This window comes from Eretmochelys imbricata, chromosome 12 (genome assembly GCF_965152235.1).
Source record: "Eretmochelys imbricata isolate rEreImb1 chromosome 12, rEreImb1.hap1, whole genome shotgun sequence".
NCBI classification, from domain to species: Eukaryota; Metazoa; Chordata; order Testudines; family Cheloniidae; genus Eretmochelys; species Eretmochelys imbricata.
Genome location: NC_135583.1, coordinates 34,533,797 through 34,548,435, shown reverse-complemented (window position 1 = coordinate 34,548,435; position 14,639 = coordinate 34,533,797). Strand labels below are relative to the sequence as shown.

General features: G+C 40.7%; 1 protein-coding gene across 1 annotated transcript in view; it reads right to left on the bottom strand.

Moving 5' to 3' along the window:
• Nucleotides 1–14,639, bottom strand: part of CDH13 (cadherin 13) — a 620,546-nt gene that overhangs the window by 101,021 nt on the left and 504,886 nt on the right. The window contains exon 8 of the mRNA XM_077831429.1: nucleotides 7,564–7,704. Within this exon, the coding sequence (XP_077687555.1) occupies nucleotides 7,564–7,704 (141 nt within the window). The remainder of the gene's footprint in view (nucleotides 1–7,563; nucleotides 7,705–14,639) is intronic.

Sequence of the window (14,639 nt, the reverse complement as noted above, 5' to 3'; positions counted from 1 at the left end):
AAAGACAGTCAATTCCAAAGTTGAGTCCCCTGATGCCATAGAACTCTGAGTGTTTAAATGATTTAACATTCTGGAAATTGAGTAGATTGAAGGGGGTATTGGAAGGGAGAGAGAGAGAGATAATATATGGAGGAGAGCAAAGAGGACTGATCCCCACTTGGCCAAAACTTCTATATAAATTATCCCCACAAGGTCTCTGTGTGGATTTTCCCTCTGCCATATGCAAGTGGTCGTGGGCGGTAACCTCACGGCAGATGCCAGCTCTCTCCAAGGTCCTGCAGAGGGCACCTTGCTGTTTCCAGAACCCTGTGGGGGGACAGGATGGATACTGGGTGGTCAGCAGCACATTGTTCCCCCCACCCACCCCAGAGCTTATGAAGGAAAGCTAATGCAGCCTTCCCAGGGAGTGCCCTTCCTTTAAGAAGGTGCCCGAGACTGCAGAAGGCAGAGGAAAGCCTTGGCAATGTGGTTCCAATGGAATCACACTACTGCAGAAGCACAGGGACATCTGTTGATTCCTTGGGATCCATGGGAGGTGGCTTCTACACCCTATTTTCTTAGGAGAGGGAGAACAAACCCTTAACACCACTTCTGCGGTGGAACAAGCTGGGGCAACGCTCCTTGATATTTCCTCTACTGACTCTCTGGGCAGCAGCAGGCTGACCTCTTGCCAGAATCAATGATGTTAGAACAAAGATATTACAGAGATGAATTAGCCTGCTTATAGCTTTGTAGCAGATGTTTCACCGCTAGCCCCTTATCACACACTACCAACAGGGACGTGAACCGTAGGCTCGCATGCATGCATCGCAGGTACACAACGCGATGCAGTGCTCTGTCACCAACTGTTACAAAGTGGCTCAGAAAAAAAATCATGTATTTTCTGAATGCACTGAGTATATAAATAACTCCCAGCACCATTAGCAATCACTCAGCCTAAGTAATGCATTGCCAAGCTGTTTGAATATCCTACAGTAGGCAAGGAAGTTGTCAGATTTTCCAAAATGATCTATTCCTGCGCTTCCCTTTGGTTCATTATTTACTTTCAGACTGACGCTCCCTTGGTACGACACAAAAGTTGAGCCCCATATCTTAACTTTCTTGGGGAAAAAAGGCCAAATGTTCTTCATGACACAGAAATATATCTTTGTGTACAGTAATAACTCTCCAAATTCCTTTTTTTTAAAAAAAAAATCCACTAATATTAAACAAGCAGAGTCACAGTGTTTCAGAGCTCCCAGGAAAAAAATCACCACAAAATCCGCAAGCGCTTCTATCTATATGCACCAGTATTGTGCATATGGGCAATCACCTATGAAACTGGCGAGCAGTTAAAGGTCTTGTGTACACATCTGCTACCTTGTTTGAACATTTTGGAAGAAACTTCTGAAATTTTATCCTTAAGTTTCCGGTCAAGACCAAATACCATTTACCTGCAAAATGCTATTTTTAGGCATTTAAATTGCAGTTAGAGAAACCTATGGAAAGTATGTGTAACACCAACAGACCCCAGTCATCGGCAGGCGGGATCGAACCTGGGACCTCTGAAGCATAGTGCATGAGCCTCTACTACAAGAGCCAAAAACTGTCTGGCTGTTAGCTAAGGCTTCTACAGCAAACTCATTTTACTCTCTCTCTGAGTGGTCTCGGTGCCACTAGACGGGACAGAACACCACACCCAGAAGGTGTGTGGGTTACATATGCAGAGGAGTTTGAGAGTTTGCTGTTGAATAGCTATATTTTGGGCCTACATTTCTTGAGTGTCTGCCACTACCGCTCAGATACAATAGTGATCAGCAAGGTATAAGGACATACATCAAATAGAATAGGTCGCATACTTTAAGATAGCTGTATTTTGAGGCTGGATTACTGATTCATAAGCATTTTCATTTTTGGCTTGATCTCACCAAGTGCTGGGCAGTCAGAACCCAATCCATTGAAGTATTTGGCACATGCTTAATTGCAAGGACTTGACTTGTCCTACTGAATTCAATGGGAGCACTTTTCTGGATCAGGGCCAGGATGGTCAGCACCTTGCATAACTGAGCCCTAAAAACACCATTAGGGCAAACACCAACATGCTGCCTCTGCCCTCCATAAACATTAAGGCCATGACGGCAGCTGGAGGGCACAGTTCTCTGTCTGAGGAATCAGCATCCACATCATACGGCATTTAGGGAGGAGCCACGGGAGGAGCCAAAAGAATTTCATCTATCAGATTTACTGGCTAAAACACCCCAGGAGCGGGGAGAAAATGACTGTGGTGGCTACTGCAACACTGTATGCACAGTAGAGGCTGAAGAAGTTAAAGTAGTATAGATTGGATGAATGGACGATAAGGTGGATAGAAAGCTGGCTAGATCGTCGGGCTCAACGGGCAGTGATCAACAGCTCAATGTCTAGTTGGCAGCCGGTATCAAGCAGAGTGCCCCAGGGGTCAGTCCTGGGGCCGGTTTTCTTCAACATCTTCATTAATGATAATGGGATGGATTGCACCCTCAGCAAATTCCCAGATGCCACTAAGATGGGGAGAGAGGAAGATATGCTGGAGGGTAGGGATAGGGTCCAGAGTGACCTAGACAAATTGGAAGATTGGGCCAAAAGAAATCTGATGAGGTTCAACAAGGAAAAGTGCAGAGTCTTGCACTTAGGATGGAAGAATCCCAGGCACTTCTACATGCTGGGGACCGAATGGCTAAGTGGCAGTTCTTCAGAAAAGGACCTGGGGATTACAGTGGATGAGAAGCTGGATATGAATCAACGGTGTGCCTTGTTGCCAAGAAGGCTAACGGCATATTGAGCTTCGCTAGTAGGCGCATTGCCAGCAGATCCAGGGAAGTGATTATTCTCCTGTGTTCAGCACTGGTGAGGCCACTTCTGGAGTATTGCGTCCAGTTTTGGGCCCCCACTACAGAAAGGATGTGGACAAATTGGAGAGAGTCCAGCAGAGGGCAACAAAAATGATTAGGGGGCTGGGGCATGTGACTTATGAGGAGAAGCTGAGGGAAATGGACTTATTTAGTCTGCAGAAGAGAAGAGGGAGGGAGGATTTGATAGCAGTCTTCAACTACCTGAAGGGGGGTTCCAAAGAGGAAGGAAATAGGCTGTTCTCAGTGGTGGCAGATGAGAGAACAAGGAGCAATGGTCTCAAGTTGCGGGGGGAGGTCTAAGTTGGATACTAGAAAAAACTATTTCACTAGGAGGATGGTGGAATCTCCATCCTTAGAGGTTTTAAGGCCCTGCTTGACAAAACCCTGGCTGGGATGATTTATTTGGGGTTGGTCCTGCTTTGAGCAGGGGGGTTGGACTACATGACCTCCTGAGGTCTTTTCCAACCCTAATCTATGATTCTATGACGATGAATCTGTCCAGCCAGTTTACAGTAAGACTACTGAACAAAACCCAGTTTAAATGTGATTTGAATAGTTGTCCAAAAATTGGCTCTTAAGGAGTAATTGCAAAAGTATCACTATTCAAGAATAGTTACAAAACCACTATTTGTGACATATACTGTAAAATCAGAGTTTATCAGGGGGCAGGGGGAAAGGGAAGAGATGCCTCAGGCATCAAAACATAAAAATCACCTTTAATGAACAGACAGACTCAAACAAAGCTGAGGTTATTTTGCACTGGGGATTTACAGAAAATATCTGTTAAGTGATCTACCACATCTCAGAAACAGGAATGTAAACACTGGTTTCCAACTTGGGGGAAAGCAATAAAAATCACTGGACTTCCAGTGAGACAGCAAGATAATAAAAATTGAAAACATTTTAAGGAACACTGTACAATCTTCCACTTTGTACCTACACTGGAGAACCTAGCATTGCACTAATGCAGTGTCCAGACTTTTTATTAGGTACACAACAAACAACATTCCCAACCAGATGCATCTATGGTATAACTCTAGTGACTTCCATTGTGTCAGACCAGCAGTGAATCTGGCCCTCATAATTCACCAATGGAAAGTGAACATTTAAAACATAACTTAATAGAGCTACCTTCATAACACCATGAAAAATAAAAGCAAAAGCTATTTTCAGTAGAAATTATATTGTGAGAAGATAAAGCAGGCCACTAAATATGTATTTGCTTCATGAAAGAGAAAGGGGACTGTTAGAAAATATCTTTAAACAGAAGGGAGATAGTTTGAAAAAAAAATACATCAATACTAAAAGAACCCATATAAAGCAGCCAATCTCAAAGTAAATAAAAGATGATAGCACTTCTAAATCAAATCATTTATTGTATTTGAGCTTTCTGCCTCAAAAGCTATCCTGTAGAAGCTATCTTTTCTTTTTTCCTTTCTCTTCTTTTAAACATTATTGTGTCAGCGGTGTCTTTATACACAGAATAAGTATACCACAGGCAGCAGCCATGCAAACATCTTCACACTACCCACCCCAGGCACTTGCAGAGGAATCACACGGGTGAGAAGTGCGGTTTGGTTTCTGGCTTAGATTTGCGAGAGCAGGCTTGCGGGGACTTGGGCAGGTACTTCAGTTCCACCCTGTCTCAAGTTAATGAACGTTCTGCACATCCTTAACAGCAAGCACACGCTTACGTGCTTTTCTGAACCAGGGACTCTTTGTTGCCATTTCACGCCTGGTTTTTAAGACTGACTAGTAGATATAAATGTGGTGTTGCTTGATGGGATGGGACATTGCTAGAAACTGGAAAGAGGCCACCAAAAGCCACTGAATTCGGAAGGAAAAAAATACTTTCAAGAACTATTAAATATGGACTGCATCTGAGCAGTAAATCTGATCTACAAATGAAAGCGTCTGACTTATGAATTACAAATATTTTTATGAGCCATCCTGTCCACTGGCGACATTTACTGACTTGAAATCCTGAAGGCAGCAGGTTGAAAAATCCCAGGATTGTGCTTGTTTTCAGCACTCAGCTTTACCAAAGCAGAGGATTTTTGATTATAAGCTACTATTTTAAACTATAATGAAAGGGATCAAACCAGGATACATTGCAAAAAATAAAAATGAGGACAATAGGACTAAATAGGGAAATCAGGGAAAAGCATTTCAGATAGAGTAACAAACATATAATCTAAAGCCAAACTTTTCAAACCTGAGTGACTAAAGTTAGCTGCCTAAATTTATAGTTATAAAGGCAAATGGTCGGGTTTTCATTGAGATTAGGTCCCACTGACTTATATGGAATGTGTAGGTGTTCAGAACTTCTCAGAAACAGACTGTTCATTCAGTTGGAAATGTTGGCCTAAACTACCAAAGAAGATTATTAAAGCAAACCATAAAAATGATTTCAAGACAGACATGTAGTTAATTCTGGAGAAGAGGAGGATTGAGGGAAATGGTAGAAATTCAGGGAAGTAGGCATGTGAAAGCCTAATTGGTAGCAATGTTGAATAGAATGGCTTCCTATTTTTATCATGTTGAGTCTTCTTGTGTACTTATAACTATCAATGGGGAGCCTATGGTTATACAACATTATATACCTATTTTAACTAAAAGTCCTAATGAAATAGCTCTTACAGGGTTAAGGGCCTGATCCAAGGAAATAATTCTAACAGGATTAACAGCCTGATCAAAAGCCACTATAAATTAAAGAAAAGGCTCCTTTTCACTTCAATAAGATTTGGATCAGGCCCTAGAAACTGTTTGTGGTATTGTTTAGTGGTGCTCTGGTAAAAGCACCCTGCTGAAAGCAGCTAGTGTTGTTGGCATTTAGGACCACATTTTTACTGCCAAGAAAAGCTGTTCTGAATCCTTGTTTTTCAGTCTGGTCCCTCAATCTTCAGTTGCTGACAGAATAATAATTAGAGTGAAATTGCTATCACTCTTTTGAAAATGAAACACTGCCAAGTGGATAAAATTAAACAGGGGAAAAAACAAACAGCAGCAAGGAGAAAATAATCGTTTAATAATACAATTCCCCCCTCCCTTTCAAAGTTATATTACATTCAGCATCTCTAGTGTTCACTTCCTACAATCTGGAAATATTCCTGTAAACTGCAGAACTTTGTGAAACTTTTATAGCCAAATCTGAAAACAGGTGGTTTTGGGTGTCAAACTAACTGGTGAAATTAACCAATGCTCCTAGGAATCTTTTGCCCTTTTTGGACAACAGAGGTGGGGGGCAGAAAGGGAAGGATTTGGGGAATGGTTTGTCTGAAGCCAGAGAGCTTTGTCATGACAGGGATAGAAGCTTAAAATGCCATTGTTCTACAGACAGGTGATGTCTTTTGTGTTTGTTTGTTTTCTTCCAGGCACTCAGTATTGTTCAACAGAATTCATCTTGTGGGGCAGAAAATTATCACACAGAACAGGTGAAATTTAAAAGGCATCAGGACCAGAGTTTCATTACCAAACTCTGAAAGCTGGCAGGTCTCAAAGGGAAAGTGCTGAAATTCATTGGCTTCTTGACAAAACATGTTGATTTCAGCTGAGTGTCATATTATCATATGACCCAGAGCTAGGTTTACAGTGATGGGACTCCCCGCTACGGGAGAAAGGAGGGAAATAGGCTTAATTTAGATATTATCATCGCCTGCAGCCCATTTCTGTGCAGTACTTTATGTTATAATGTTTGGGGTTTGGTTGTGTTTGGAAATTATATTAAATGGTGTATGGAAGTGTACTGATGTAAGGGAGGGAGAATTTATTAGATATATCCCCCAGGGAAATTATGTCAACCTGAGCCCAAAAGCAGTAGGGTACAATGAGCAAACTTCAAGAGGGGAGAAAATGCTGAAGGGTTCAGAGACCGGGGACTCTGTCCAAAGAGCCAGAACACTGTCCGAGGATCCTGCAGTGCTCTGAGTTTTGTTTCCTGTGTATCAGTTTCCTGAAATCCATGTAAGCCAAAACTGACTGGTTTTGCATAAGCAAGGTGGGTTAGGTAATATCTTTTATTGGACCAACTTCTGCTTGTGAAAGAGACAAGCTTTCACGCTTACACAGAGCTCTTCTTCAGGTCATGTTTTGCTTAAGAAGATATACAAGGTAAGAAAACAAATGCTTTTGATCACCGCTTTTCAGATAAAAGTTTGTCCTGGGCATGATGTTAAACTCCATCCTCCACTGCCTTGTGCATACTTCTTGGTTGAAGAAAGGCTAAGGATCTCACCCAGATAGAAAAGGTGCTCATGCTGAAGTGATAGGCAGTTAGCAGCTCTGTCTAGGTTGCTCTCTGGCAGAAGCTACAACCTCTGTCACTGAACGTCCAAACTCGCTCTGGCCTTTGGATTCTGGATCAGTGGTCTAAAGGGCGGACGACAGGTTTACGGTAGCTTCCGCTCCTCCATGACTTTGCCTTGGCGTATGCGCCTAAGGTCTTGGCAAGATGGTCGCAGGGATCTGAGGGAGGTGCATGGGGTAGCTACCAAGATTTCCAAGCAGCCCTGTTTAGGAATGGCCTGCATGCCTCGTGTGAGGGTGGCCCTAGAAAAGGTGGGTCAAAGAAGCTGAAATAAAGCCGACTGTAAGTGTTCCCCTCCCTCATAAAATAATGCTATTTTATATTCAGAAACAGAACTAAGTACAATTGGATGCAAAGATTAATAGAAGAAAACTGGCAAATTCTTACCTCTTTCTTGGTGAATTCTGGTGGGTGATCATTTTTGTCATCGATAACAATGGTAGCTGTTGCTGTGCCAGTTAATCCCACATCAAGACCAGCCATGTCCTTCGCTTCTATAATAAGCTCATACTTAGGGTTTTCCATCGTCTGGAAAAAAAAATTGAGAGATCAAAAATTCAGTTTCCTCTACTTCAGACATCAAGAGCAACAACAACAAAATACAATTTGGTCTGATACAATATAGGCCAAACATTTATTTGAGTTACTGCTTTACTGAGAGAGTGTGGCTCTCCCCTGGGCTCCAGGGACTGGGATGGCAAATTTTATCTAAAATACAATATGAAGCAAGATATAATGGGTTTATGTTTGTGAACAGTGTATAAGCTACACAATTATTCAACTGTATGGTGAAATGGGACAGAAATTAAAATATTCCCAGGTTTTATGGGTAGAGTTTCACTTCAATGCACCAATATTTAGTCACATGATGCGTTAATGTTATGATAGTTATATAATTAAATCCTAAAGTCACATACCGGATATAAACTCACACTTTATTGTATTAAGCCTAATGTCTTCTGCACATAGTATTTTAAATGGTAATCCAAATATTCAGAAGTAATAGAAGTAGGAAAGAAATATCTTTGCACAAAAGAATTAGATATGGTGACATTAGCGCATTAGATCTATCTAACCATCCAGTTTTTATGCCATGCTCATCATCTGAGTACCTACCCATCAAAGAACTAGAGAGCAGCAGGTCTCCATGCTCGTGCTGCAGCACAACCCGTTCTCAAGTCCCATCCCATCCCACCTTTCCAATGCTGGCCATAACTTAAAAGCCAAAATGGGGCCCAGAGTGAATTCCGCACTGGGGCATCCACAGTGTTCTCAATTCACCTTTTGTGCTGGGCATGGAAGCATAGATGGTGGCTTGCCAGACAAAAGGTTATTGTTATATATCATCAAATGGAATTACTATTCGGTGCCTAAACCTGCTCCCATTGAACTCATAAACCATTTTAACAGGTTTCAAAGGGGTAGCTGTGTTAGTCTGTATCAGTAAAAACAATGAGGAGTCCTTGTGGCCCCTTAGAGACTAACACATTTATTTGGGCATAAGCTTTCATGGGCTATAACCCACTTCATCAGATGCATGGAGTGAAAAATACAGTAGGCAGGTATAAATAAACAGCACATGAAAAGATGGGAGGTGCCTTACCAAGTGGGGGGGTCACTGACTTCACTGAAGGCAGGAATGGGCCCTTCTTAAAATGAGTATCTTCCCTACTTGTATGATGGTCTCGTGTGGGACCATCTATCTATCAACCATAGGTGTTGCATTGTCCATGGAGAACAAAGATGGAGAGGTGCTGTAGTCACCTTTAATGTTATGTAGTAGGAATAACTTGCATGCTCAATAGCTGTGTTCAGACATGTATCTGGAGTGCTGTCATAAAGGGAGCCAATTGGTGCTGAGTTCCATGCTGCAGAGAAAACAAATGCATCCCCCAACCCCTCCAAATACCATCACTGCCTCACGCAGCAGAACTGTAGCGCCTGGAACACAATTTGTCCCCCAGCAATTAACCCCCTGCCATTTAAAATTAAAAAAGCCTCTTTGACTATCACTTAACAAGCCAAGCTCCCAAGACAGCCTCTTTGCAGCTAAGAGCTCACTGCCGGGGTCCTCCAAATTACACACTGTGCAGCCCATTTTATAAAAAAGACAGCCTTTCATGGGGATTTTCCCTTGCCAAACCCCAAAGCACCCATGTTTTGGTTCTCAAAACATCTGCAGGCCACCAGGAAAGGTTCCAAAGGCAACTGGTCAATACCATGGTTCAGTAAGAATCTTGCCATTCAGGCAGCCCAAACTAGGAAAGATGCTAAACACTGAAAACATAGTTTTGTAGAAAACCTTCAGCTATTAAGCCTTAAAATCCCACCTATCCTGCAAGAGGTGTGTGCCCTTTTACATAGAAACTAAATGTTATTGCATGCAGTTCATTATGGACGGCAGAAAATCCCCTACTGGGATTTTAAGGCTCCAGGACGGTATATAATTGTACATACAGCAATATCACTGCAGTATCCATGACTCAGGGAATGATCCTGGGTATAAGTATAAGGCTGGGCAAAATTCAGAGAATTTCATTTTAAAAATGTTCAGTTGTTTCTTTTCAGGCTGTATTGGAAACCCCACCCCCCACTGCCCCCTGCAAATTTAGCTTTCTTCATTATTTTGAAAAAATGGCTATTATTGCATAGAAAACTTGCAAAATCATGTCTTATTGCATGTTTTGTAAGCTGACTTAACTGGAAAAATAGGCCTATTTATGCTTAAAATGGGTCATTTTTTTTTATTTGAAAGCTGGCCCATTTTCCATTGAAAAGGCGTCCATTAGCGGTAGGAAATAGTGCATTCTCAGCAGATATTTCCAAGACAAGAGTCCAGTGTTCAAGCTCACATTGAAATGTGTAAAACATTGAGCTTTGAGTCGCATTTCATATTATTATGAATACTTCACACTTCTCTGCAGTGCAGCAGTTTATGCATCTAGTCCTGTCACCCTGCTGTGTTAGAAAAAAAGCAACTCCTGGCATATCCTACCCGAGAGAAGAAGTGTGACCCAATTAGATTCCCTTTACACTAAAATATTGTATTTGAGGTTCTTTTCAGCATTTCTCATATTTCTAGAATTTAATAGCTCAACTCACTAGTTCGTACTTATTAGCAGTTAACTTTGCCTATGTGATTGTCAAGTATATTTAAGAGACATCTTTCTTTTTCTCTCTCCATTGAAAAGTCCCTTTGAAGTTGTTAAGGACATTGAAACAAATAGTAACACTTAGCTTCTCTCTAATAGCTTTCATTTGATAAGTGCCTTGCAAACATTATCTAATTATAAAAAGCCCACTAGTGTAGGAGGATCCTCGGCTGGGAAATCTGGTTGATGTAAGACCCTTTCACCGTGTGGGAGTAAGCCACAGCATAGCTCTGAATCAGGACCTATATTTTATGCTGTTCAATAATATGAATATAACCAACAGAAATCAATTCTGTGTGGGCTCTGGCAAGACAAGTAAGGGGAGGCCTTGAGAGCCAGTAAGTTCCAGAGCATCACTCTCCTGATTTCTGAACTTGTCAATGGTCATTTATAGGACATCTGCATAATTGAGGAGGAAGAATTGTTCCAGGTGCTGCAGGGAGGGCAAACTAGGAGCAATTACATGAAGTTGTGCAAGGAGTAATTCAGCCTCAGATACGGGGGAGGAGGGGGAAACAAACAAACAAAAACAAACCCAAAACACATTTTGCAGTACGAGTAGTCTGACTATGGAACAACCTTTTCATCTGTGAAACTCCATTGCTGCAGATATTCAAAGATGGTCTAGGTAAAACATTTATGAATATCAGCAAGGACAATAATTGATATTTGTGGGGGTGGATGGGATTATTATCCATTTCTGTGTGATTATATGGTTTAAAAGATATGGCATTCCAGACGGCGGTCTTAACAGGAAAAAAATAATTTTTCTAAACCTTTTCCAGCCTTTATCCAATAATGTTCATTCGTATTTCCTTTTGCTTTTTATAAGCACAAGTTATACCTTCACTCCCTCGGTTGAATCGGCTTCATTTGGTGGTGGGTCTTGAATGTGCTTAGCTCTGTCTCTGTTGCCTATGTTAGTCCTCATCAGCTAATAACAGGAGCTAATTAATCAAATACTATTGTTCTGGCAAAAACAATGCATTTATGATTGAAAATGACAATCTGTAAACTGCATTAAGAACCCAAAGAACACTTGAGAAAGACAAGCTGCTCAGTACACTTAGTAAATCCTAAGAATGTCATCATTTTGCCATTCTGTCCACGTATGAACGGAACAACAGATGAGGTACATCACTCTGAACAAATATTTACAAAAAAATTAGTACCTAGTATACCTTTGCAGGAAGGTATCAAGATCAGGAATTCCAGAGATTTTTTTGGACAAGATCAAGTTTTGCTCAGAACAATGTTTAAAAACTGAGCAACCCATAATGATCAGATAGGAAAATATATTACATCAAATATTTGTTAGAAAAATCAGTCACCACCAGGATGTTGCCTCGTTCAGAATAAAGTATTTGCATAGCAAGGGCATTTTATTGGAAAATATCTCACCAATATCAGGTACATGTAATCAGCAAAGTGATACTGAAGGCTAAAGATTTGAGTTTAAATGTTGTATTAAATACTTTCAAACAAGGGAGATGTGAGGTCCCAGTGTATCCAACCTTCTCCAAAGTTTGGGCGTACAAGTACACATATGTGAAAGGTAAGTTGCACTGACGGTAACTGAATTTCAATAAGAGTAATAGAGGAAGAAGAAATTCAATACACTGGATAATTGCAAGATATGTATCAATTGGAAACATCTTAACCTATTGAAATAGGTCATTTTGATTTAATCATTTGGGAAGCGATGGTTGACTTTTAACAGCTTCAAATGGTTGCACCACAGCAGGTTCCATTTTGATAAGCCAGTAAAAGTAGAATATTTATCTGAATCTTGGAGTCTGACAAAATGGGCCTTGTAATCTAAAGAGAAAAGGTTCTCTTGTAAAATTTCTACACTGGGACCAGTAAACGCCGTGACATTTTAAATATTCCAGTACTTATGCAGTTGGGCCTTTTTTAGAACCTGGACGTTAGGAGACATTGCAATGAATAATATTTTTGACACCCTTTTTTGAATCTGAGAAGATTTGGTTATTATTATTAATAAAATAAAATAATAATAATAATAAAATTGATGGCACTGTAATTTTCAAGATAGAATGAAACTTCTTGACTACATATAGAAAGGTATGGACCAGAAGATAATTTAAACCCAGATCCAAACCTTCTTCAAGAAACTGTTAAGTGACTTACCTAAAGTCACAAGGTAGCAGAACTGGGGCATTTGGAGATCATCTTTTGTTCATATACAATATGCAAAATATATTGTAAAAATTCCTAGAATACTATGAATCAATTGTTCTCAACCTTTCCAGACTACTGTACTTCTTTCAGGTGTCTGATTTGTCTTGGGTACTTCAAGTTTCACCTCACTTAAAAACTAGTTGCTTACAAAATCAGACCAGCTAGCTTAATTTCAGTACCCGAAAACATAATGGAGCAAAGAATCAAGCAATCAATAAGGTGATAAGTAACAGTCAGCATGGATTTATTTGTCAAGAACAAATCATGTCAAACCAACCTAGTAGCTTTCTTTGACAGGGTAACAAGCCTTCTGGATAGATGGGAAGCAGCAGATTTGGTATATCTTGACTTTAGTAAGGCTTTGATACTGCCTTGCATGACCTTCTCATAAACAAACTAGGGAAAAACCACCTAGATGGAGCTACTATAAGGTGGGTATATAACTGGTTGGAAAATTGTTCCCTGAGAGTAGTTATCCATGGTTCACAGTCAAGCTGGAAGGGAATATCAGTTCTGGGTCTGGTTCTATTCAATATCTTCATCAGTGATTTAGATAGTGGTATAGAGAGTACACTTGTGGAGATACCAAGCTGGGAGGGGTTTCAAGTGCTTTGGAGGATAGGATTAAAATTCAAAAAGATCTGGACAAAAGTGAAGAAATGGTCTGAAGTAAATAGGATGAAATTCAATAAGGAAAAATGCAAAGTACTCCATTTAGGAAGGTACAATCAGTTGCACACATACAAAATAGGACTGCCTAGGAAGGAGTACTGCAAAAAGCAATCTGGGAGTCATAGTGGAGCTAACTATGAGCCAACAGTGTAACACGGTTGCAAAAAAAGCACACATCACTCTGGGATGAATAAGCTGGAGTGTTGTAAGCAAGACACGAGAAGTAATTCTTCTGCTCTGCACTGATTTGGCCTCAACTGGAGTATTGTGTCCAGTTTTGGGCACCACATTTCAGGAATGATGTGGACAATTGGAGAAGGACAGAGGAGAGCAACATATATGATTAAAGGTTGAGAAAACATGACCTATAATGAAAGATTTTAAAAATTGGGTTTGTTTAGTCTGGAGAAGAGAAGATTGAGGGGAGACATGATAATAGTTTTCAAGTACATAAAAGATTGCTAAAAGGAGGACTTGGAGGGATAAAAATTGTTCTTATTAACCTCCGAGGATAGGACAAGAAGTAATGGGCTTAAATTGCAGCAAGGGTGGTTAAGGTTGGCATTAGGAAAAACTTCCTACCTGTCAGGGTGGTTAAGCCCTGGAATAAATTGTCTAGGGAGGCTGTGGAATCTCCATCACTGGAGATTTTTAAGTGCAAGTTAGACAAACATCTGTCAGGGACGGTTTAGATAATACTTAATCCTGCCATGAGTGCAGGGGACTGGACTAGACGACCTCTCAAGGTCACTTTCAGTCCTATGATTCTATGATAAAAATACAAAAGTGTCGCAGAACACTATTACTGAAAAATTGCTGACTTTCTCATTTTGTCAGTATGAAATTTTAGTTTGTACTGACTTCGCTAGTGCTTTTTATGTAGCCTGTTGTAAAACTAGACAAATGCCTATATGAGTTGAGGTATCTCCTGTGGACCCCCAGGAATACGTGGACCTTTGGCTGAGAACCACTGCTATGAATGATTCTTAGGAAGTGAGCTGTAGCTCACGAAAGCTTACGCTCAAATAAATTGGTTAGTCTCTAAGGTGCCACAAATACTCCTTTTCTTAGGAAGCTGAATCCTGGGGATCAAATATCTGAAGTGGCCCTTAAATTTTATTTATATAGGATGCAAAAAGGAAACATGCCTATCTGTGCATCTCCTGCAGAATCTCCCGCCCCCCAAAAGAGAAGTAATTGTTGTTATTAATTATTTATATTACTGTAGTACCTGGAAACGCCAACTGAGATCAGAACCCCATTTTGCTAGGTACTGTACAAAGAAACCTAGTAAGACACAGTCCCCACACTGAAAGTGTAAATCAAAATCATCAAGACAAACAAAGAGCTGTAGGGGGACACTGAGGCACAGAGAGGCGCAGTGCCCAATGTCACAGAGCAGGTCACTGGCAGAACCAGGAATAGAATCCAGGTCTC